This window comes from Semicossyphus pulcher, unplaced genomic scaffold (assembly GCF_022749685.1).
Source record: "Semicossyphus pulcher isolate SPU_LCO1_2020_fin unplaced genomic scaffold, fSemPul1.0.p SCAF_22, whole genome shotgun sequence".
Classification (NCBI taxonomy): domain Eukaryota; kingdom Metazoa; phylum Chordata; class Actinopteri; order Labriformes; family Labridae; genus Semicossyphus; species Semicossyphus pulcher.
Window position 1 is genome coordinate 19,541,084 of NW_027211696.1, and position 23,273 is coordinate 19,564,356.

Here is a 23,273-nt window from a genome sequence, read left to right on the forward strand (position 1 = left end):
ACGTGAAACGCCAAACTTGAAGACTCGATTTAATATATCTGCAGATTCACACACCCCTCTGACTCCAGGAGCAAAGAGAGAGTGTGTGGGGACATGAATGACTAACGAACATGCTAATAACATCCTCTTTAATAATTCATAGCTGCTTCTCCTCGTCTTTGACACGTTCTTCAGACTTGCAAACATTTCATTACAGTCTGACTTGTTCTTTTCTGTTTGATTTCAAAGGTCAGAATTCACATTTCGTCATTTTGTCACAAAGTTTCCTGCTTTTTATTAAACAATGTGCAGCTGCAAAACACTTAACTTTGTGTGTGTGTGTGTCTCTTAGAAATACGCACGTATAAATCTTTTTGTCCTCCCCTTTAAAGACTCGGCACACAGTGATAAATGGACACAGTGTCGATACCGACTGTGCTGCTCTTGTCTTAATTTTTCAGCTTAATTTGAAACAGACTTCCTCGGACCGGACGAATATTTCCCATGACTCCTCTGATTGAACACCAATCAATACCACTAACCTTCAGATTAGGGAGAAAATGAGTAGGCCGGTTTCAAATTACCACAGAAAGAGCGTTTCTCATTTGTCTCTGCGTTTAATCAGAGAAACAACCTGTGTGTGTGCAGGTGTGTGTGATGAGTTCATGGCCCTGTTTTTGTGCTCGTGTGAAGACAACAGAATTTGAGCTGAAGCACTCGTCCTGATTCCCTGCTGTAATTAGCAGAAGAGCAGAGCTAGAAATCATTAGACGACTTAAAGTGCTTCAAAAGTGTCTCACGTTTTTCTGCTACTATGAGTTTCCTGCCTCTCCTCACTGAGCTCTGGATGCTAACAGGTGTATGTGTGTGTGTTTTCAGGCGGCCTCGGACGCTCTCAGCAGTCTGGGTCATGTGTACACAGCGATCGGAGACTACCCCAACGCTCTGGCGAGTCACAAACAGTGCGTGCTGCTGGCTCGACAAACGCAGTGTCAGCTGTCTGAAGCTCGGCAGCTGGGGAACATGGGTGCCGTTTACACCGCACTGGGAGACTTCAGCAACGCTGTGCAGTGTCACGAGCAGCACCTGGACATCGCTAAGGTACATTAATACACCATGATCTATAATGTGCAGAACTATGTTCCTATCATGATTTGCAGGGACGTTACAGACTGTTCCCTCAATACCCCAAAAAGACATCCTTCTGCCCAAACTACTCACTAAAGCACCAAATGTGTATTAATCCACTGCTGCAAGTAGTCCCCATTAAAAGCACTGTTCCTCCTGTATGAGTAATGTTTGCTCAAAATTACAGTGAACTGTTCAGGGAAACTGTTGAGCCTTTCTTATAGAAGAAAGTCGATGTTTGTGACCTGATTTTAAAGAAGGAACCAACAAGTTGGGTCTGAGTGGCTGACAAGGACAATCACGCTGCAACGGCCCAGACAGCTTCAATTAAAAAAACAAACAAACAAAAACAAATGCTTTAACATCAAACGTGCTGCAAATACTGAAACAATGCAAAGTGAAAGAAAGAAACCCAGAAAACACATGCAAAAGAAAAACGCTGCAAATCCAGTGAACACAAGAGACGTGCTCCAGGCCTGTACAGGTTTATTATTGACGGGAGAGAAAGAGGGAGACGAGACAGTGAATTTATTATCAGCCTTTGTAACGTTAGATGCTAATGGAGCAGCGTGTCTCTGTTGTTCATGTACCACTGACTGCTGTGCAAAAACACGACTTTATACCATGAGCAAAGTAACGGCTCCTGATTGACAGATAGCTTTGCTGAAACTAACCAGTTTAGCTTCTGTTAGCTACCTGGCAGTAGCCGTGCAGCTAGCGGTAGGCTACTTTTACGCCGTGTCCCAATTCAGGGCTGCAGCCTTTGAAGGAGGTGCTCTGCATAGACCGTTGAAGCCGAACTGAAATGAGACGGTCTGGTCTACCCTTGCGTCACCAAACACCGCTCCTGTCTCCTAGCAACAGGTAGCTAGCGGGCTAACTAGCTAGCATTAACTAACGTCGAGAAAGTTAACCTAGCCCGTTTTCTTAAACATGTGTAACGCAGCTATTCGATTGAGCTGAAACCAAAAACGTTTACATTTTAAAGTGTATTCCTCCTCCTCATTTCGTTTGAATCGGCGCGCAATGCATCTTGGGATACGTTGGGCCGCGAAGGATCTATCGGTGCCAACGTGCGATGGCTCGTTCGCGGCCCGGGAAACGGAGGACGCATTTGTCGACCGCATGTGAAGGAATTGGGACAGCCTTCGACGCGCCGCTGTGCCACAGTCAGCCTTCAAAGCAAGCAGCCCCTAGATCGGGACGCAGCTTCAGATTCACATCGGAGACCTGTCAGACATCACCCAGTTACAGAGGCTCTGATTGAATAAACAGCCACCAGCTGCATCCTGTCATTAAATTTCTGATTATTATGGACAGAAGTTTAATTTGTGTTTTAAGACTTTGATAAATTCAAACAGACGAGTTTCAGTCTGGAGCTCTTACAACACTGGCGTGTGTTTTTAAGTCCACCCATCAGTCTGACTCTTTCATAACAAACTCTCTGCATATTTCCCCTGAACGTCGTGTGTATTTGGGACGCGGGTTGTTAAGCCTGTAAATATTTGAAGTACCACAGCTCCGCTCCTCAAACACGCAGATGTTACAGCAACAAACAGAACCGAGGAGAATAATCCCAGCTTCACTTTTTATGTCATCTTTATTTGCAAAAATTGCAAGCTGGCCAAAAACTGGAGCCAACATCGTCCCCGTCTTTGTAGCTCTCTAAAACACACAAATTGACCATCTGTTGACAGTCAGAGCTGCACCAGAACAAAGGTTACCTTATTAAAATCCTCTGACTACTGAAGCTTTCATGTTTTCATAGTTGGGGTCAGTTTAGTTTGAAAAGTTGCAGCTTTTTTCTGCTACTTTATACAATTATGCTCGTTTGTTTGAGCTTTTACGACTGAGTTTTATTGTCTGACATTAGATTCAACCGTGACTCCTTTAAAAGTTTCTTTTTTAGTCTAATAATAACCTGTTTTTATCTGCATTATTTGAGGCCATGTGTGCCTTTAGACCGAGACATCTTCATCTGTTTAAAGAAGAATAGCATTAGTAAAGTCCGATTGTTTAGATTGCATACGCTGCTTTGTAACAGCAGTGGTCCTTCCTGACTAAATATGAACTGATGTCATCTTTTTGCAGACTCTGGAGAACCGGCGTGAGGAGGCGCGGGCGTACAGCAACCTGGGCAGCGCCTACCACTCTCAGCGGGACTTCGACAAGGCGATCTCGTACCACACACGGGTGCTGGAGCTGGCACAGGAGCAGGGCGACCAGGCGATCGAGATGAGGGCGTACGCTGGTCTGGGGCACGCTGCACGATGCATGCAGGTGGGTGTAAGACCTGGAAATCTGCTGCTGTTCTGTCAGTTAAGTGCTGTTTATAATGTGACAGATAAATATGAGTGATGTGTTCATAATTCCTATGATCTTCAGGACCTGGAGCGGGCTCGTCAGTACCACCAACACCAGCTGGAGCTCGCTCAGGAGCTGCAGGACCGAGCGGCTCAGGGCCGAGCCTCCTCCAACCTGGGTATGTTTACTAACTACAGATAGAGGCCTGCAGGTAGGACGGATTTTTGTAGGCTGATCCGGAAGTTAGCATTTCCTCCGTCACCTCTGCAGACAAACAATCTAGTGCCAGATTGCTCCCTACCTGCTTTGGTGGGTTTCAAGTCTCAAGCTCCTTTCACACCTGCACTGCACTCCTGAACGTTTTCACACATTGTCCGGGTGGGCTGCATGTGTGAACGCAAACAGCCAAATGTTTTCCCCCCGACTTCCTGCAGACTTTTCCCTGCAGCCTCCTGGTAAAATGTCTGCAAGAAGTCGGGGTGAGCCGATGTGTGAACGCAGCATGAAACAGTCAGGAACATGCACCGCGAGCGAGTGGGCGGGGCGATGATGTTTATATTATGTCGCCTCCGAGGTCGAAGAAGAAGGATCGTTTACCAGACGACAGCAAAGATGTCTGCAGTTCGGAGAGAGGAAGATATTCAGGAGCTTCTGGCTGTGAGGGCTGCAGCATACTTTGTGTGTGATGTCCTGCCTCATGAGACCCCCCGTCCTCTCCTGCTGTGAGGGACGTGCGGGGCAGGCTGTCTTGAAATTGTCAGGAGTGCGTGTGTGAAAAGGGCTGTAGTTTAAGGTGTTTAAACCTGCCAAATCACCCCCGTTACTCAAACCATGCCCGGGCTAGTCAGCCATAAAGAGCAGGATGGATGATACTATAAACAGGAAGTCGTTACAGGTATGATTATGGCGGTATAACTGTCATCCTAGAGAATATGTAGACGACAACAGGTAGGAGGATGGTGGCAGATTTGTTCTTCAGAGTTTGAGGAGGAGGATAAAACTCACAGCAAACAAGGTAGAGGGTCTGCTGAATAAAAGAAGAAGAGATTTGAGAGTGTACCACACACTGGCTTTAAATCAGCGGTTCATATTCAGTTCAACCCACAGTCTGAGCTCACAGCTCGCTGTGTTGTTCATAAAAATGCAGCAGGACGACGGAAATAACCACAGACAGTGTCCCTTTAACAATCACCACATGGGACACCACAAACTGAGCACGTAAAGTTTACTACAGACGATATAATAACTGTTTTAAAAAGAGGAAGTTGCAGCACAAAGTTAGCAAACTTTTACTCAAAACTAAAATTTCTCTAAAGTTTTTCAGGCTGCCAAACTAACGATGAGAGATTAGACAAGTTTTATTATCAGAGTCTGCTTCAGTTGTTCAGTGATTAGCCGGAGATCACAGAAACGAGCTTGAATCAGCACGGAGCGACTGATTGGCCTTGTTTTGTTCGTTTGTTTTGTTGCCCTGGGTTTTGGCTCACAGGTTCAACCAGGCTGCCGTGTCTAATTTCTGTCTCTGTTAGAATATTAAAAACTAATATAAAATGTTTTTTAAATGCAGGACGAAGCTCTCACTGTTTCTCCTTTTGCCTTCTTTCTTTCCCCACTTCTTAAACTAATCATACGCCCGCCGCAGACTCAAAATAAAACCACTTTTATTCTGAGTGAATTTAATTTTCCAAAAACAAAGTGGATGATGTGATGCAATTATAGATAACAAGCAAAAACAGTTTTAAGAAGCAGAAGTCTTATTGTTCTTCCAGCTGATGGAGACGTGCAGCTCTTTCCTTCTTTAAACATTAACCCTCTCTGTCGCTGCTGTCGCCTCACAGACACGACACTGTCCGGACTCTGGTCCTCCGCCTGACTCACTCCGTCTGCAGACAGTTGGTCTTTATTTGGTGCATTTGAGCTCCAGAGGAAAGTTAATAAGTGGATTTACTTGAGCGCTGTAGTTTGTGAGTTTTTATTTGGTTATTAAACAGACTGAAATGAACACTGATGCCTCTATATGAGCTACAAAAGCAAACCATCAGCAAAGTTGTTCAGCAACTTTTTCTTAAAGTTCTCCTGAGGTCGTATCACATGACCCCCGCAGAGCCGCTCTGACCAATCAGCGCTCATGTTTTATTAAGCGGGGTCTGGTTTCTGCGGCCACAGTGATATCTGAGAGCCATCGAACCTGACTCCATCGCTGAGTGGACAACTCGCCTGTGTGTGTGAGTGTGTGTGTGTGTGTGTGTGTGTGTGTGTGTGTGTGTGTGTGTGTGTGTGTGTGTGTGTGTGTGTGTGTGTGTGTGTGTGTGCTGCGTTACACAGGTAATATGAGCACTGCTGCAGTCACTCTGAATTCATGCAGTACAAATGCGTCCTTGTTTCCTTCCTTGTTTCCTCGACCATCCTTCACTCTCCTTTCCTTTTCTCCTTTTTCCCTCCTCCGCCTTTCTTATCATCTCCTCACTTGTTTTCACCACTCGTAATGCCATCATCTCTTGCTCCCTCATTTTTTTTCCTCCTTTATTTCCTTCTCCTCTTCTCTCTGTTCTTGTTTCTCCTTTTATTTCCTCCTTTGTTCCCTTTACTTCTCCTCTAATTTCCTGCCTCCTCCTCTCCTGTCTTCCTATGTATTGATCTCTCTACATTCCCTCTTTATTTTCTCCTCCTCTCCTTTTCTCCCTCCCTACCCTTTCTAGTTTCCTCCTCTCCGCTCCTCTCCTCTCCTCTCCTTCTTTGTTTCTTCCTCTGACCTCTTCATTTCCTCTCCTCCTCTTCTCTCCTCCTATTCTTCCATTCCTCGTCTACTCCTTTCCTTTCTTACTGTTTCCTCGTCATCCTCTCCTCCTCCTTTCCCCTTTACCTTTTCTCATCCTCTCCTCTCCTCTGTTGCTGCCTCCTTTCCTTTCCTCCCCCCCTCGTCTCCTTAAATCCTATATATTCACTCCTCCTCTCCTCCTCCTCTCCTTTCCTCCTTAGTGTCCTCCTTCCCCCCTCGTCCTCCTCAGTGTGTCCCCACAGAGACAGTTCCGTTCCCTCTCCAGAAAGTCTCTTTACTTTCCATCAGAGTGAGGCTCACAGCGCTCAGAGGATCTTTGAAGTGAGACGAACAGGTTACTGCTGAAGCGGCTGACACCCTCCTGACAGACGAGCTGCAGTCTGTGGTTCAGATCAATGATTCACATCATCACTTATGGATGATACTTTTCTCTCACGCTCTGTGCTGACTTTACAACTCCTCCTCTACTCTTTGTCTCCTCTTTTTCACTCCTCCTCCTTTCCTCGTGTCCTCTTCTCACTTGATTGCTTCTCTCCTTTCTCCTCTTTTCTTTGTATCCTCCTCCTCTCTTCCTCCTTTCCCCTTTTCCTCTTCTCACTTGTTTGCTCCTCTCCTTCTCTCCTCTCCTCTCTTGCAGCCTCTTTCCTTGTATCATCTTCCCCTCTCTTCCACTGTTTTCTCCTCTTATCCTCCTTTCATCTTCTCCCGTCACTTGTTTCCTTCTCTCCTTCTCTCAGCTTTCTTGCTGTCTCCCTCTATTTCCTCCTTCTTCTCCTCCTGCTTTCCTCATATCCTTGTCTCATCTGATTTCTCCCTCCCTCTCCTCTGTTGCAGCCTCCTTTCATTTCCTACTTTATTTCCTTCTCCTCTCCTCTCATTTCTTGCTTCCTCCTCTCCCATATTTCTTTGCATCCTTCTCTCCCCGTTTCCTTCCTTGTTTCCTCCTCTCTTACTCCTTTCCTATATTTCCTTTCTCACCTGATTCCTCCCCTCCTCTCCTCTGTTGCCTCTTATCCTTTGTTTCATCCTTCTCTCCTCCCTTTTCTTTATCCCTACCCACTTCTCATCTCATCTTGTTTCCTCCTTCTATCTTCTCTGTTCCTCCTGTCCTCACATCCCCATTCCTTTTCTTCTCCTGTGTTTAAACCACATGAACTTAAATCAGATTCCATCAAACTTTAATTTAGTTTTTAAACTTTACTTTTGCACAGCAGGAATCTCCAAGTCCCAAAATATCCCGGCTGAGTTTGAAGCTTTGTTTTTCACGAGCTAAGACGATCGTACCAATGAATATCACAGTTAGCGTGAATCATGGATGTACCGTGCAAACGTTCCCCTCTCCAGATTCACCGTCTCGTCCGCATTTGGTCGTTTCTGCCTCAAAAATAAGAGGGTGAAGGTCAAATGCCAATTTTGCAGCTTCAAACCGGGAGTCCACAGGCGTCACATTAGCTGTGTGCACTTCTTTTATACAGTCTAAAAACAAAGAAAGATCAAAGCAGCGAGACTGACCTCAACTTGAGTTTCTATTAAACCAAAACAGTTAGCTTAAGGGCGCTAAAGAGCCCGTCAGAACTGCAGAGACGAGGGATAATTCTGTCTGACAACAGAGCCAGACTCAGGCAAAGAGATGCATGGCCAACCCATTTTTGTCATCGATGATGACGGAGCATTTTCCATCCCTCTGTGGCACAAGAGGGCCCGAGATCACCCCTACCCTCCTCTAATCGCTCGGTGCTGCCTCAGCTGAACACCCCGCCATCAGATCCCTCATCATTCTCCACACCTCTAATCCTCACAGCTCCGCGCTCTTCACACTGACTATCCCCCCCCATCCATGTCGGGGAATCCCACCGTCCTGCAGAATATCTGCAGAGAGCTGGCCACCTGAACGCCTCGGAGAAGTGTGGGTTTTACCTTGTGGGGGATTCTGTAACTGTGTGTGTGTGTGTGAGAGAGCAGAGTTTAAGGGGAGAGGTGTAACTGGAGCCAGCTTTTCCAGCCAGCTCTGCAGGCTTCTCTGTAATCCTCTTAGCACGAGACCCCGAAGAACGAGGTTTCCCTTTCCTTATCAGCGCCCTCCTCCTTTCTGTCACATAACCCTGCTTCCTATGTATTCCAGACAGGGCTTATGTGAGCCTGTAAACATACTAATTTAGTGTATATTTTCAAGTTTCTCTCTAACGTAGCTCTAATGTGTATGCAGAAAAATGCATGCACCATGTCTCATATGTGTTCATAAACCCAGAGCGTGCCCTGAGAGCGTGTGCACCTCATGCATACTTTAACTTATTCACACATTACAGTCATGATTGTGATATTATGAAGTGGAACTGAAAAATAAAGAATAAACAGACTAGAATATGCATCAATTTCATGGTGCATGAATGATTTTTGCAGTTGCCCTTTGCCAATTAAAGATGCAATTATACATTTTAATTAACTGCTTTTTTGTCCCCTTTGCTTTATTATTATTTTAGTCTCTATTTTTGTTGTTTTCAATTATGTTTCTTTATGTTTTTTTTCTACTTTATTTATCAGCCTTTATTGTGAAGACCGTGTAAAATCTTCAGTAAATCATTTAATAAGACGATGCGATGTTGCAGATGATGATTGTTTACGGTGTGTTTGTTATGAAATATTGAACTCTTGCAAGTATGCGTGATAAAAATAGTCCCAGCATGTGTAAAAGTGTTGTATAAGGATGGCTGCTCTGATGTTTTCTGGAGAACTTGACGTGGATTTTATTGCTAACTGCAGGTGTGGAAATGACTGAGGTTATAAAAGTGAATCATGCACATGCTCAGCTGTGTAAGTCTGACACAGAGTCGATAAGGATATTTCTGCTTTTAGTTTTAGGCCTCCTGCTAGACATAGTTTTATGCACCTACCGCATATTTGAAGGGTTTAAGTACATGAATCTGTATTTTCAACACGTTCTCATCTCAGGTTGTCATACTGTTGCTTTGTCATGCACCTTTGGTGAGTCATTCAGATGCACAAGGTCACATTTATTTGTTTTAAGGAACCCTTAAGCGTATGGTTAAAGGTACCCTTTGGTCTATATCTTTGGTACCCTGTAGTGTCTGTTTTAAGGGACTCTTAAGGGCACATTTTAGCAACTTTAGCCACTTTTAAGGTACTTGTTAACATCAGTTTTCAAGGTATAATTTGTATATATTTTTTTAATGAAGGTTGTTACCCTGATTGGCTCACTATTGTGTTAAGGCCTTCATAAAAACAGGCTTTCGATATGGACAATACTTGTTTGTAGGGTCTATTCATTGTTGGTTTAAAGCTCTTGTATGTCACCAGACTTGTCCAGAATAGTAGCTTTCAACAGAGCAGGTTTAATGTGCCAAGGATTCACATTAAACACTCTGTGAATCTGACCACAGTCTCTGTCCTGCCTCTCACAGTCTGACATGAAGCCACATGTAACCTCATCCATCTGGTGTCTCGACACCCCCCGTATCCCTGTTTCCCCTCGTGTGACCCTCCGTCTGTCCTTTTCTGTGTCTTTACAGCGGAAACAACAGGTATTTGATGTACAGTTTATAGTCTCGGCTACAGGATTTAGTTCAGTTAAGGATTGGATTGGGGCTGTTAGAACGTTAGCTTGTAAATTTTAACATATATCTGTGAAAGTTGGTTTTCTTCATATGGATGATTTAGATTAAGCTGTTGCTTAGTATATTTACTACACACTACAAGCTTTGTGAAGCACTGACACAAGTCAGAAACAATTTTTCAGCTATTCCCTGAAACAAAACCGCTAGAAACATTAAAATGTCAACCTGAAGCTGGGCTAACTGCCAGAGTTAGCGTTAATAAGCTAGCTAGCTAGCTAGCTAGCTAAATGTGGAATTTCAGTCACAATTTTAGCCATAAATGATACGATTATTTACTATTAATGGAAAGCTGAAATCAACAAATAATTTTTCAATAAACTACATGAATAATTGTTCATGTATTGTAAACTTTGTTTTGGTAGCATAGAAAGCTTGACAGGCTTAGCAGGACTAGCTAGCAACAGTCAGCAATACAAGCGATGAATTAGCCGGATATTTAGCCGAGCTTTAACTGATCAAAGCTGAAATTTCAGGTGCTATTTCACCCCCCAAAACAATGACAACTGTTCACTAGCACCTAGAAGCTGATATCAACAGTCCATTGTTTCATAAATTACTATACACTTTGAGTGTTTATTATGCTACACATATTTGTAACTGTGCCTGCTAGCATGGAACAGATCAATGAACAGTTAGCTTAGTTCAGTGGCTAAGTATCCTGAAAAATGAAGAGCAATAAGATTAAAGTAAAATGAAAGGTTTCTTTGGTCACCACTGATAACAGTGTATATTTATTATTGTACATTACTCCTATGAATCCCTCTTTTGTCTTCACTTTCCCCCCAGGACCTTTCTTGTAATGTTCGCAGCACAGTGAGAAGAAAGTCAGACTGAAAAGGTGCTCTAATACCTGCAAAAGTAATTTAAAAAAGCCAGATGTGTTTATCCAATCCTGTAAATCTGGTTACGTTTTTGTAATTTTCATAATTACATCAAGATAACCTATTTAAGGTGTTTACATGAGAGTAGCAATAATCATATTTTTGCCTGAATCTGTTATAATCAAGTTTGTGCATCTAAACACAATAACAGAAGGAAAATGAAGGTTGCAGTTAACCTCCCACACACATTTTAGGTAGAGGTACGGGCTTTTTAGCTTGTGTGGTTGTGAAGCAATACTCCCTTTTTAAGTTGCATTTTCCAGTTACCGTCTGAAATCCCCAATGTGTTCAATTTTCTTAACTCTCCTGCAGCTACTGTCTTCCTCTCTTGTGTCCCAAGCTTCTTCCTTCACTTGCACTCTTGTCTTCCAACTTCTCTCTGCTTTGGATCTGTAAACTGGGTTGTTGATAGAAGGGAAGTAGACACATCATCACTCAAAAAGTTGGGAAGGCCACTGGGAGAGAAGTTTTCCAGTTCCTTTTCCCGGGATAGATGAAGTCTGCGTGACTCTCCTCTGGATTTCTGCAGCTGTAATGAAGTTTAAAGATCCACAGCAGCAGATAGGCTATTATTAGTTTGGTTGAATCTTCCCACTGTAGCTTTTTAATTATTTACTGCTCTGCACTCATATCTTTTTCAGGGATCTGAATTTCATTTGTGCATATATGTCCGCATGCACACGCTCAAGTTGTATTTGCTTGTTGCATATTTATAGGTCTGTGCCTCGTTTTGGGAATTTATCGTGTTTATTACTTCCTCTACATGAGCAGCATTTGCACCAATCAAGTTAATGTTGGATGAACTAATCAGTTGAGATGTGAATGTTGGACTTGGATTCAAGTCAGATGTAGATCACTGAAAAGAGGACTTCGACTCGTCTGACTTGGTTGAGACTCGACACTCTTAAGATTTGAGATCTAACCTGGTAGAATCCCAATTTTTAGGGCTTGAAAACAGTTCTGCTGACCTACTTTAGACTTCACTTGGATTTACCTCATATGACATCAGACTTGGTTGCACTTGACATGAAACTATGTCGGACTTGCCCCAAACTCTGTAACTGCTCTGTGGACAGAAGATTTCATTTAGATGTGACTTGATTGACTTGCCTTGAAACACTTTCAGTTTGAGTTATCTCAAATCACTTGAGACTAAATTGGACGCCAACTTATACCTTGAGATTCAGCATATACTTGAGCAAGACTGAAACCTCTTCGCGGGCAGAGGTAAGACTTGACTCAGACTCGTCTCAAATGACTCAAGACTTCATGTAGACTAGACCCAAAATACCCCACACAAAAACTGCTCTTCTGACAGACAGACAGAAGATTTGACTTGTTGAACTGTCTCGCGGCTAACTTGGGATGCCTCGATGACTAAAGACTTGGACATGTTTAGCTTGAGTTGGTGCGACTTGTTTGAAAGACTCTCAGCAAGATTTTACTTTGGACTTGCGACTTGATTTTTCCTCTCAGTTGACTTGGACTTGTCTTGAATAGGCCTGATACTTAATTAGCCCCCAAAGACTTTAAAAACAGATCAGATGTCTCTATTAGTGCTCAGACCTTGAAAGAGGGAAAGAGCATCTTCAACTCGTTACTGTTACTCTGACCAACAAGGTGTATCCTCTCTCTTCTTACCTCCATTACAGGCATCATACACCAGATGAAAGGGGAGTATGAAGCAGCGCTGAAGCTCCACAAAGCCCACCTGTCCTTTGTCCAGGAGTTGAGTGATTACGCTGCTCAGGGGAGGGCGTACGGGAACATGGGCAACGCCTATCATGCACTCGGCATCTATGACCAAGCTGTCCGGTACCACCGCCAAGAACTTCAGATCTCACTGGAGGTAAATTCTTACACACCTTACAGGCAAAATTTAGACACCAGTGTTGAAAACAGGATCGTGAAACGTCTTTGTGTTTCAGGTGAACGATCGTCCATCGCAGGCGTCCACACATGGAAACCTAGCCGTGGCTTACCAGGCGCTGGGTGCTCACGACCGAGCTCTGCAGCACTACCTCCACCACCTGACCATCGCACGCGAGCTCAGAGACACTCAGAGCGAAGCACGAGCACTAGGTAAGCTGGACGAGAGAGATGCATCCAGTGGGAATTTGTGATTGGTTCAAAGTTTTAAGTAGTCTTCTTTTGCAGCAAACTTGGGAAACTTTCACAGCTGGAGAGGTGAATACGCTCAGGCTTTGCCGTACTACCAGCAGTACCTGGCTCTGGCCCCCGGCCTGCAGGACATGGAGGGAGAAGGAAAGGTTTGCCACAACCTCGGCTATGCTCACTACTGCCTTGGACAGTACAGAGATGCAGTCAGGTAATCGTCCAAACCTTACAAAACATGGCACTGGGCATCTACTTAATTTCCATTTGATGTGATGTTGGGGTTTGACTATTTCCCCTCATTTCCTAGGTATTATGAGCAGGACCTGGCCCTTGCTAAGGACCTCCAGGACAAATTAGCCCAAGCTAAGGCCTACTGCAACCTGGGTCTGGCCCACAAAGCTCTGGGGGAGTACAACAAAGCAGAAGAGTGTCAGAGATACCTGCTCTCCATAGCGCAAGCCTTGGATAACACACAGGTCACCTTCTACAGCTGTGTTCACTCAATAAGCCGTAAAAACTTCTCCCTCACTCAGGAATAAATATTTATCATGTGGTTCTGTTCGTCTGCAGGCGGTTTTCAGGGCCTTTGGGAACCTGGGGGATGTGTGTGTGTGTCGGGGTGATCTTCCAGGAGCGGTGAGGTTCTACCAGCAGCAGTTAACCCTCGCTCAGAAGGTCAACGATCTAAAGATGGAGGCAGACGCTTACTCGGCCCTCGGATCAGTTCACAGGTAATAAAGTCGACAAAGATCGACAAAGATTTCTCTGCTTTCCTCGACTCTTCTTCTCTCACCTCTCTGATATATTTCTCCTAGGCTGCTCCGCCAGTTGGACACAGCCTTGTCCTTCCACAGCCGGGAACTGACCGTCCGAAAGGATCTAGGTGACCAGCAGGGGGAGTGCCGCGCCCTTGGCCACCTCGCAGCAGTACACATGGCCCTGGGAGACTACGCCACAACCTTTCAGTGTTATGAGACCCAGCTCGGCCTGGCGCAGGGACTCAGGGACGCACGTCTGGAAGCCCAGGTCCACGGGAACATGGGCATCACCAAAATGAACATGGGGGTGTTTGAGGAAGCGATTGGCTATTTTGAGCAGCAGCTGGCCATGTTAGAGCAGCTGAGTGGAACTGAGAGCATGTTGGACAGAGGCAGGGCGTATGGGAACCTGGCAGACTGCTACGATGCTCTGGGAGACTATGAGGAGGCTATACAGTACTATGAGAAGTACCTGACGGTGGCTCAGAGTCTCAACCACGTCCAGGATCAGGAGAAAGCCTACAGAGGGCTCGGGAATGCACACAGGTAAGCAAAACAAAGCTTGAATGGATTGTTAAAAAGTCCACTTGTAAAGGTAAATGTCGCACTAAAGCCTGCAGGTAATTAGCTTAGCTTAGCATAAAGACAGGGTACAAACAAATTTACAACATCGGAATACAATCATGAGTTTTGCTGGAGTTGTGGCGCTCTTGTCATCTGGATTGTTTTGTTTCAACTGGTCAGAAAAGTCAGCCCAAGTTGTCTTAAGTCGGTTTATTTCTCGGTCTTGACTTTCCTGTTAAATCAAACATGTTTCATATTATTGCATTTACCTCTCGGAACTTCGATGATGATGGGAAATAATCTCAACAGGAATCTAGTTGCAGTCTTGTAAATGGTGATGCTGCAAGATACCCAGTCTTTGCAAAATCTTCTGGTCTGTGACTACAATTTAGAGGTCAGAGGGTGCAGACTTTTAGGCTTTTCAAAGTCACTTATTAACATGTTAAATCTTAAATCGATCTACAATCAGGCTTTAGAGGTCCTGGAAGGCAGATTTTATTAGCTTTGGACAGAGTTACCTAGCTGTTATTATTATTCATCCCACTCGAGGCCCTTTTGGGGCATTAGCCATCCTCAAAAAGTCCTGAAAGTCCTGAAAGTTGGTGCACACATCAAACTCAGCGAAAATGCGACTTTGATAAATGTTTCAGAAATCGGCCGTGGTGATTTGCTCCATAACACCCTCTTGAAATTTTCAAAAAGGGGTCCCACCTTCATGTATTAAATTTGGTATCAATATTTACCATATCAAGACCTAATAAAACCCTCTTGCACCCGTACCTGAAACCCAAAATGAGTTTTTATATGAATATGAAAAGAGTTCCCAGGGGTCAAACTTGGATTAACTCCTCTGACACCGTTCACCCGATCCACTTCAAATTTGGTGAACAGCTAGAGGAGACGTGAGCGATGAAAAGTTATCAAAAATCTTTATGCTAAGCTAAGCTAACTGTCTCCTTGCTGTGGCTTAATTTATACTTAACCGACTTAAAACTGGGGCTGATATCCTCGTCTACCTCTCAAGATTAATGTCGAACTAGCTTCTAACTTAGCATTTAGCATTTGTTTGAGACTTTACCAACTGTACACTTGTCCTGCAGATGTTTTAAACCAATGTTAAATATGGAAACTGGATCATTTACTCCATTACAGGCTAGAATACAGCAGTTAAGGAGAAAGATGTGGGTTTTACTTCTTTAAAATGCCGTCCGAGCAGATTTGTAGCGTGCATTTATTCTATTAGGTCGATCAGCTGCCTCTTTAAGCTCTTAACTGTGGAGTGCAGACACTCAGAGTCACTTTCACTTTGTTTATGTTTGTGTCGCGTGTATATTTATGTTCCGTTCTCTCCCATTAGTTTGGATATTTCGTTCCCATTCAGGGCAGCGTTCATGCAAGATTCTCAAATGAGCTTTTCTTGCCTCGAGCGTTCGAACACATTTTAAATTAGATTTATAATGAAAATAATCATAATTCAATAATAATAACAAGCCGCAGTGGTGATGGGAGTTGGAGTAGTTCCCTCGCCTTTTCTCTTTAGAAACTAAGCAAGTAATTTTCACTGACAGAAGAACAAGGCTTAATGATGGGTTTCCTCTTCCATCTGTTTTACTCTGTTTCTGCTCTCCGGAGTGTGAAAAGGATTGAAATAAGAGCAGATTTATCCCAATGAGCGCTGCCTTTGTAGATGTTTCTTCTTTTACTCTTCCTCTCTGCGGATAAAGAACTGTTCTTCACAGCGCAGAATCAAAATGTCCTCGTATTATAGACCTATTTGTGTTCTTGTTTGCTTTCTTAAATTGCCTTTATGGCTCTCTCTGGATAAAAGAGAGCTTTGATAGTGGAAGACAGAGTGTGTTTGTAAGATAAACCATTCAAAAAGATGATCACTTCCTCTGTTTTTCCTCCCCTCTTCTTCAGGTCGATGGGAAGTCTCCAGCAGGCTCTGGTGTGCTTTGAAAAGCGGCTGGTGGTGGCCCACGAGCTGGGCGGGGAGGGAGGGGGAAAGGCTCAGGCTTACTGGGAGCTGGGCACCTTACACAGCCAGCTGGGCAACTATGAGCAGGCCCTCTCCTGCCTGGAACACCAGCTTAATATTGCACGCACAGCAGGGGTAAGAGTTTACCAGCAGAGGTTTCTTGATTAGGCAGCTGATTTATCTTCTTGCTCTGCTGAAAATGAATGTAAAGAACATTATGCACTGAAAAATGTAGTAAATCCTGCATTTAACTGTCAGGATAAATCCCTGGAAGCAGAGGCAAGCGACGCACTTGGAGGCGTTTATCAGCTGATGGCGGACAACGAGACAGCGCTACAGGTGAGTACTGATTCATAACACATCATAACTTCTGTTTCTTTGTAATAAGTGTGAGATTGTGCTCAGTCACTTCTTGCCAAGAGTACGATGAGCGGATTGATACCACTGTCATGTCTGTACACTTAATGTAAAGCAAGAGGAAGCCGCAGATCGGCATAGCTTAGCATCAAAACTGGGGACAGCTAGTTAGACGTTTAAGTAACAAACAACCTACCTGCACCTGTAAAGCTCACTAATAAACATTTGATATCCAGCAGCCTGGTTTAAGCTAGCTGTTTTACCCTGCTTTCAGTCTTTATGCTAAGCTAAGCTAACTGCTCCTGGCTTTCTCTCAATTTCTACTGCAATAAAACTGGTGTTCATCTTCTTCAATCAAATAAATCCAGAGTACATCCTGACATGTATAAATATCTTAATAATTTATCCACATATTCAGGGAAATGGCTAGCTTAACGTGCAGAGTCTTAGGGGAAATAGTGCAGCACATAACCTCCCATATAACACTACATGCTATGTTCAAACTTAAGTTTCATCAAACAAACTTCACTGATGTTGGTCGGCTGATTTTGCCACTTTTTGCACAGAGGAGTAAGTTCCCAAAATGTGAAACTCGTCCTTTAACTCATCACACTCTCCTGCTTCAGTGGCACCAAAGGGCTCTGGATATAGCCGAGCAGACGGGATGCGTGAGGAGCCAGGGCCGAGCCTACGGAAACCTGGGACTGACCTACGAAGCTTTGGGAAACTACGAGCGGGCCGTGGTCTTCCAGGAGCAGCACCTGAGTGTGGCAGCTCAGACCAACGATCTGATAGCAAAGACTCTCGCCTACGGGAGCCTGGGGAGGATACACCATGCTCTGCAAAACTCTGCACAGGCTGTGATGTACCTACAGGAAGGTAGGAAGCTAGCACCTGAGCTACTGGCTGATAACTGAGTCACTGAGTACCAATTATTACAAGGTTAGCAGCAATTTCATCTTCAGCTAAAAAGTGTGTAATTATAGAATGATGAATTAAAACTTGGTGTGGGTATTTATCCATCAAATGAGGTAGCCATGGAAACATAGCAACAGTTAGCATAAAGGCAGGAAGCTAGGGGCAGACCTGTTGATTGCTGTTAACAGAAGCTATTTGTGCTAAATGTGTGAACATTCAAACACAAATACAGTGACGACCCGTAACTGCTAGCCGGCTCTTAGCTCCCGTGTGTCATGGCGGAGGGACCTAAGAATAGAGAAGGTGTTACATTAGATGCAAAATACGTGTATGCACCTAAGTTGTTAATTAATTGTTATTCTAAGCTTCTGACATCATTACAGAAAAGATCACGACAGAAATAAACTTGTTTGTTAAGGTAGGGTGCTTTTTTAAGAACTGAAACAGCCGAAATATCCTTCTCCTCAAAGCCACCAGACTTCATTGTCAAAAACAGCAATTTAACCTCACAGAACACGCAATTTGCATGTCCAATACTCTGCCAATCAGGAAGTTAGTTCATTTAATTGTGTCGTGTTGGGTTTAAGCTCAGCATTTAAAATACCGAAGCCAGACAGTAATACAAACAAGCTTAGCGGTGGAGCGGCGGCTTCAGACCAGCAACTCTCTGTCCTGACAGGTAAAAATGACTGATTTGTAAATGGAGTCTGGTGGCTTTTAAGAAAGCGATAATGCTGGCTGTTTCTGGTTTAAAAAAAAGCATTAAACTCTTCAATAAAAAGGTCTATCTCTGTAGGGATCCTTTCTGTAATGTTGTCACACACTCAGAATAACAGTCTGAGCATTGGCAAAAATCAAGCACAGGTAGTGGAGGTGCTTTGCAAAGATAGATCACTGTGACAACATTACAGAAAAGAACCCTATAGAGATAGTCCTTATTAGATAAAAGTTATATGTGTTTTTTTTTAACCCAAAGCTGAAGTTATATCAATTTAAAAAAAGTCACCAAACTCCATTGACAAAAACAATAATTTAACCTCATCAGGACACAACAGTTGCTGGTCTATCGCTGCCATCTAAGTTTAGTTTGTTTGAGTTATTGTGTGACTTTGGTGTTTGAAATGTTTCATTTGAATACAACCTAATACACATGAAACAAAATAATACATAAAATACTAATTGATTACAGAAGCTGCAGACCAGCAACTCACATGTTCTTCATGGTTAAATTACTGTTTTTGTTAATGGAGTCTGGTGGCTTTTTAGAGATCAAAGTAAAGGCTGTTTCTGGTGTCAAAAAGCATCTTACTCTGTAACAAAAAGGTCTATCTCTGTAGGGATGCTTTCTGTAATGTTGTCACACACTTAGAATAACAATCTGAGCATTGGCAAAAATCAAGCTCTGTTAGTGGGGGGGCTTTGAGTGGGTGCATTTAAAGATAGATTACTGTGACAGCATTACAGAAAGGATCCCCATAGAGACAGACCTTGTTTGATAAAAGGATTTTTTTTATTCAACCCAAAACTGACGTTATATCCATTTTAAAGCTCCTACAAAGTCACCAGACTCCATTGAAAAAAGCAGTAATTTTACACAACAGAACACAAGTAACAACACATGTAAGTTTAGTTTGTTTGTGTTATTGTGTGACTTTGGTGTTTGAAATGGTTAGTTTGTATACAACCTAATATTAGTGTAACACACAATAATACATAAAATACTAACCGATTTCAGAATCTGCAGACCAGCAACTCACATTTTCTCTAAAGTTAAATGACTGTTTTTGTTAATGGAGTCTGGTGGCTTTGAAGAGAACAGAGTAAAGGCAGTTTCTCATTTAAAAAAGCATCTTACTCTTTAAAAAAAGGTGTATCTCTGTAGGGATCCTTTCTGTGATGTTGTCAGACGCTTGGAAAACCAATCTGAGCCTGTCAGTGACAAAAACAAGAACTTTTAGTGGACAGACTTTGATGTGCATTTTACCCGAAAGATGAAGCTTCATGGCTGCTGGCTGAAACAATCTCAAAACTCCCTCCACCACTGTGCCGTGGACTGTTTGAGTCAGATGTGTCTGATGGGATCTTTTGTTTCCAGCATCTCCTCTGAGTTCAAAGGAATCTCTTCTTTGACAACAAACTCAACTTTTATGAAAAGCAGGCGGAAAAGTTAGTCACAGTCTCACCTTCTCCCTGCAGCCACGCACTCTCTCTTTTAAAGGAGTCTCCGGCTCTTAACGCAGACTTTGATCTGCATGTGGGCATCTCATTTTAAAGTCAGAGTTGTTTGGGCCTGAGAACACTGCGCGTCGTGTTTCTGAAACCCCTCCTGCAGCTTGAAAGGTATTCATGAGTCTGACACAGGCTAATAGAAGATCAGCGCTCGGGTGTTTACCCTGCAGTGTGCTTACTTCAGGCAGCTTGGTGTCAATAATCCTGTTTGATTTAGCTTCTCCTCTAACTACTCTGAAACACACACAGCTCTTGTCTCTCTTGTTAACACTGCGCCCTTATTGGAAATAATCCTGCTGCAATCTCTTTTGTAAAGCGAGAAAGAACTCTTAAACATGCACCCACGCACGCTTAAAAAAACATTGATTGAATATTTGGTTCACTTATAAACGCCTGTAAGACACAGTCACGGTTTGTCACTTCACTCACAGATTCTCAGGATTTTAATTGATCATTAAATCGACAAGCAGACGACTTTGAATCTGAGTTGAAGTAAGGACAGAAACTTCCGTGCGAGTGCCTCCAATTAACCCCGAAAAACCGACCCAAAGCAGCGCAGACAGAGAACATCATAACAGCAGACAGACAGAAACATCCAGAGAAGCACGAGTCAAAACTTGATGTTTGATGAGTTTCGGCTCAATCCGAGAGTCTAATGAGAACTAATTACAACCTGTCACGACTGTCTGCTCCCGCTCGGCAGGGGAGGTGAAACGTATCACAGACAAACTGAAGAGCCGACAGAATACGAGAGCTTTGAGCCGGCGAGATGAAAAGACAGAAAGACAAGAGGAACAATGAGAGACGAAGAATGGCAAATGTGAGCGCCCAGGGCTCAGTGCGAGTTCGCTTCAACGCGGCAACAGTTGTCACGGGCGTCAAAGCGTCAGGACTTTCAAAGAGATGATTTTCACATCAGCCTCCAGCAGCGAGCGTCTGATCTTCCTCTCTCCTTCTCCTCCTCCTCCTCAGGTCTGCGGCTGGCGGAGCAGTTAGGTCGGAGAGAAGATGAGGCGAAGATACGCCATCGCCTCGGCCTGTCGCTGTGGGCCGGAGGAAACCTGGAGGAGGCTCAACATCAGGTGTGTGTGTGTGTGTGTGTGTGTGTGTGTGTGTGTGTGTGTGTGTGTGTGTGTGTGTGTGCAAATCTACAGTTTCAGACTCAGAAAGAGATTCAATGCCAAATAGATTTCACATACAAAGATTAGAACTAACAAAGTAAGTAAAAGAAAACGAGCCTTTGGCTGTTTTTGCTCACGCAGGTTCCTGCTTGATTTTACGGTGTCTTGGCAGAAAAAATGTATCGTGAACTTTTGACTGAACTATTTTAGAGTTTTCAAAGTTTTTTTGTTTGTGATTTGTGAGTTTTCTTCTCGTAAATTCATGACTTGTTATCACCATGATTGTTTTAAAAATGTAGTAGTTAAAATGAGTAAATTACGGAAGCCCTAAGCGGGCATCCATTCTGGTTGTTTTCTCGAGATCTCGACTTATTTATCTCGTTATCTCGAGATAACAAAGCTGGTTTTCTCGTGATAACGGGATCACTTTCTGGCGATCTCTGTGGTAATCTCGAAGATCTCGGTTTCGATCTCTTTGACGACACCTATGGCGATAGACATCCAGACAGCGCTGCATGTGTGACGTCCACGGTCGGCTCCGGTTGTAACTCTTGATTTTCCTGGCTGACGGTCGCTTTCCTTTTCAGACTGTTTGCTTCATCTGAGCGTCGAGTTTGTTTCTTCTTCTTTGGATTTTCACTTCTTGTTGAAGTTGTATCTGTAGTCATCCATCTTTTCTTTGTTTGTTCAGCCATAGTAGATTACTGTTTACTCGCAACGCTTGCAGAGAGCGGAAAAGCAGCCGCTTAGCTCCGCCTACCCTCTCTGGCAGACCAACCACTGCTGGCTGATGGAAAACGCGTCACTAACTGGGCGCTACTTTCTTCAGTGGGCCACAGGCTTAATCACCATTAGCACCGTGTCTGTGTAAACTGCAGAGCCGGCAGGGCTGAACAGCGCCATGTGTGTGTGTATTTGCAGCATGTGCTGTTTGTTTACACCTCATGTACGTTTTGCTTCTGCAACGCCGGAACGCTATTTAGAAACACACACTGGGGCGTCTTTACGTCAGCGTTGCGTGGTCTAATGTAGAATGACAAAGGCGGCATGAGGACGGAGCTTCATTACGGCACTGAGGTGGAACCGCAGTGTAAAACAGGCTAGTGACTTAACATTTTTACTTACATAATTGTCACTTTAAGCCTGTTTCTATGTTTGTTTTGTGCTTTTGTAACTCTGGAGAAACAACCGGAAATGACTCGTTAATGGAGCTAATAAAATGTATGGATGCATGTCCTCTTAGGGCTTCCGTAGTTGAGTAACATCAGCATCAATCTAAAGCAGCTTAAAGCAGCTGTCTGAGACATCAGCGTTTGAAGTCATCAGAAAAGGCCGGAGTTACATATGTGGCAGTTTTATATCGCCATCCAAACACTGGACACCTGTTATTTTATGTAATCAAAGCAGGTTTTTTTTCAGGATATTTTCCAACGTTTGGTGTGCAATCAATATCATCAGTTTAAAGAAAAACACCATATAAAGAGATAAAATCAACCTCAACCACATTTACATGCTGACTGAGTGTTAAATGATCAATATTGATAATATGCAAGACGGACCGTTCTGCGTTCTGCGTTCTGCGTTCTGACTAAAGCCACTTTATGTTAACACCTTTGTTCTCTTGTATGTTGCATTTTCAGTGCAGGACTTTTACTCGTATCGGACGATATATTCAGAGATGTTCTCGTACTTTAAGTTAAATAAACTCCCAGTTCACTAAGGAGAAGAGGAGCATGCTGTATGAGCCTCACTCTTAAGATTGATTGTGTGTTTGCAGTGACACCTTGTGGTTGGCTTTGGAACTGCAGCTCTTTCAGGTTTTAAAAGTGGCTGGTGTTTGAAATCAGCTCCTTCTGCTTTAAAATAATGAGTTAAACAAATAAAGTGGTGACAAATTTAACAGAAAAATACTCGTGTAACAAATGAAGATGATTTAATAAGCATGAAAATATCCAGACAGCCATCAGATCTCAGCTCGAATCAACGCCTTTAAGAGATGTGTGTGCATCTTTGATGGATTGTCTTTCATTGTCATGTTATCATGAGTTAATAAGACACCAGAACTACAGTTACAGCTTCAACAAATCATTTTATTTTCATATATTTTCTCTTCAGTTTAAATAAGACTGTAAGTGTTTTCTTCTCCCTTCGAACACCTACTTTGCTCCTCATTTCAGCCCCTCTGACCCGACGTCTTCAAGAGTCGACCAAAGCATTAAGCAGTGATGTCTAATGTGTGTATGTAGATCTGATCGCTGTTTGTTTTGTGTTTCAGTTGTACAGAGCGTCTGTTTTGTTCGAGATGATCCGTCACGAGACGCAGCACAGCACCGACTACAAACTGTCTCTGTTCGACCTGCAAACCAGCTCCTACCAGGCTCTCCAGAGGGTCCTCGTTAGCCTCGGTGAGTCATCCTGTGGTGTCATGTCGTCGTGTGAAACCCTCTGACCTGTTCTCACCTTCCCTCTGACCTGTTCTCACCTTCCCTCTGACCTGTTCTCACTCTCCCTGTGTCTGTTAGCGATA

General features: G+C 43.5%; 1 protein-coding gene across 1 annotated transcript in view; it reads left to right on the plus strand.

Annotated features, from left to right (window-relative positions):
- ttc28 (tetratricopeptide repeat domain 28) overlaps positions 1-23,273 on the plus strand; it is a 132,687-nt gene that overhangs the window by 93,327 nt on the left and 16,087 nt on the right. The window contains exons 6-19 of the mRNA XM_069673605.1: positions 859-1,080; positions 3,199-3,387; positions 3,493-3,589; positions 12,356-12,552; positions 12,632-12,785; positions 12,861-13,032; positions 13,129-13,297; positions 13,392-13,552; positions 13,637-14,125; positions 16,064-16,256; positions 16,380-16,460; positions 17,105-17,357; positions 20,598-20,707; positions 23,022-23,151. Coding sequence (XP_069529706.1) covers positions 859-1,080; positions 3,199-3,387; positions 3,493-3,589; positions 12,356-12,552; positions 12,632-12,785; positions 12,861-13,032; positions 13,129-13,297; positions 13,392-13,552; positions 13,637-14,125; positions 16,064-16,256; positions 16,380-16,460; positions 17,105-17,357; positions 20,598-20,707; positions 23,022-23,151 — 2,617 coding nt within the window. The remainder of the gene's footprint in view (positions 1-858; positions 1,081-3,198; positions 3,388-3,492; positions 3,590-12,355; positions 12,553-12,631; positions 12,786-12,860; positions 13,033-13,128; positions 13,298-13,391; positions 13,553-13,636; positions 14,126-16,063; positions 16,257-16,379; positions 16,461-17,104; positions 17,358-20,597; positions 20,708-23,021; positions 23,152-23,273) is intronic.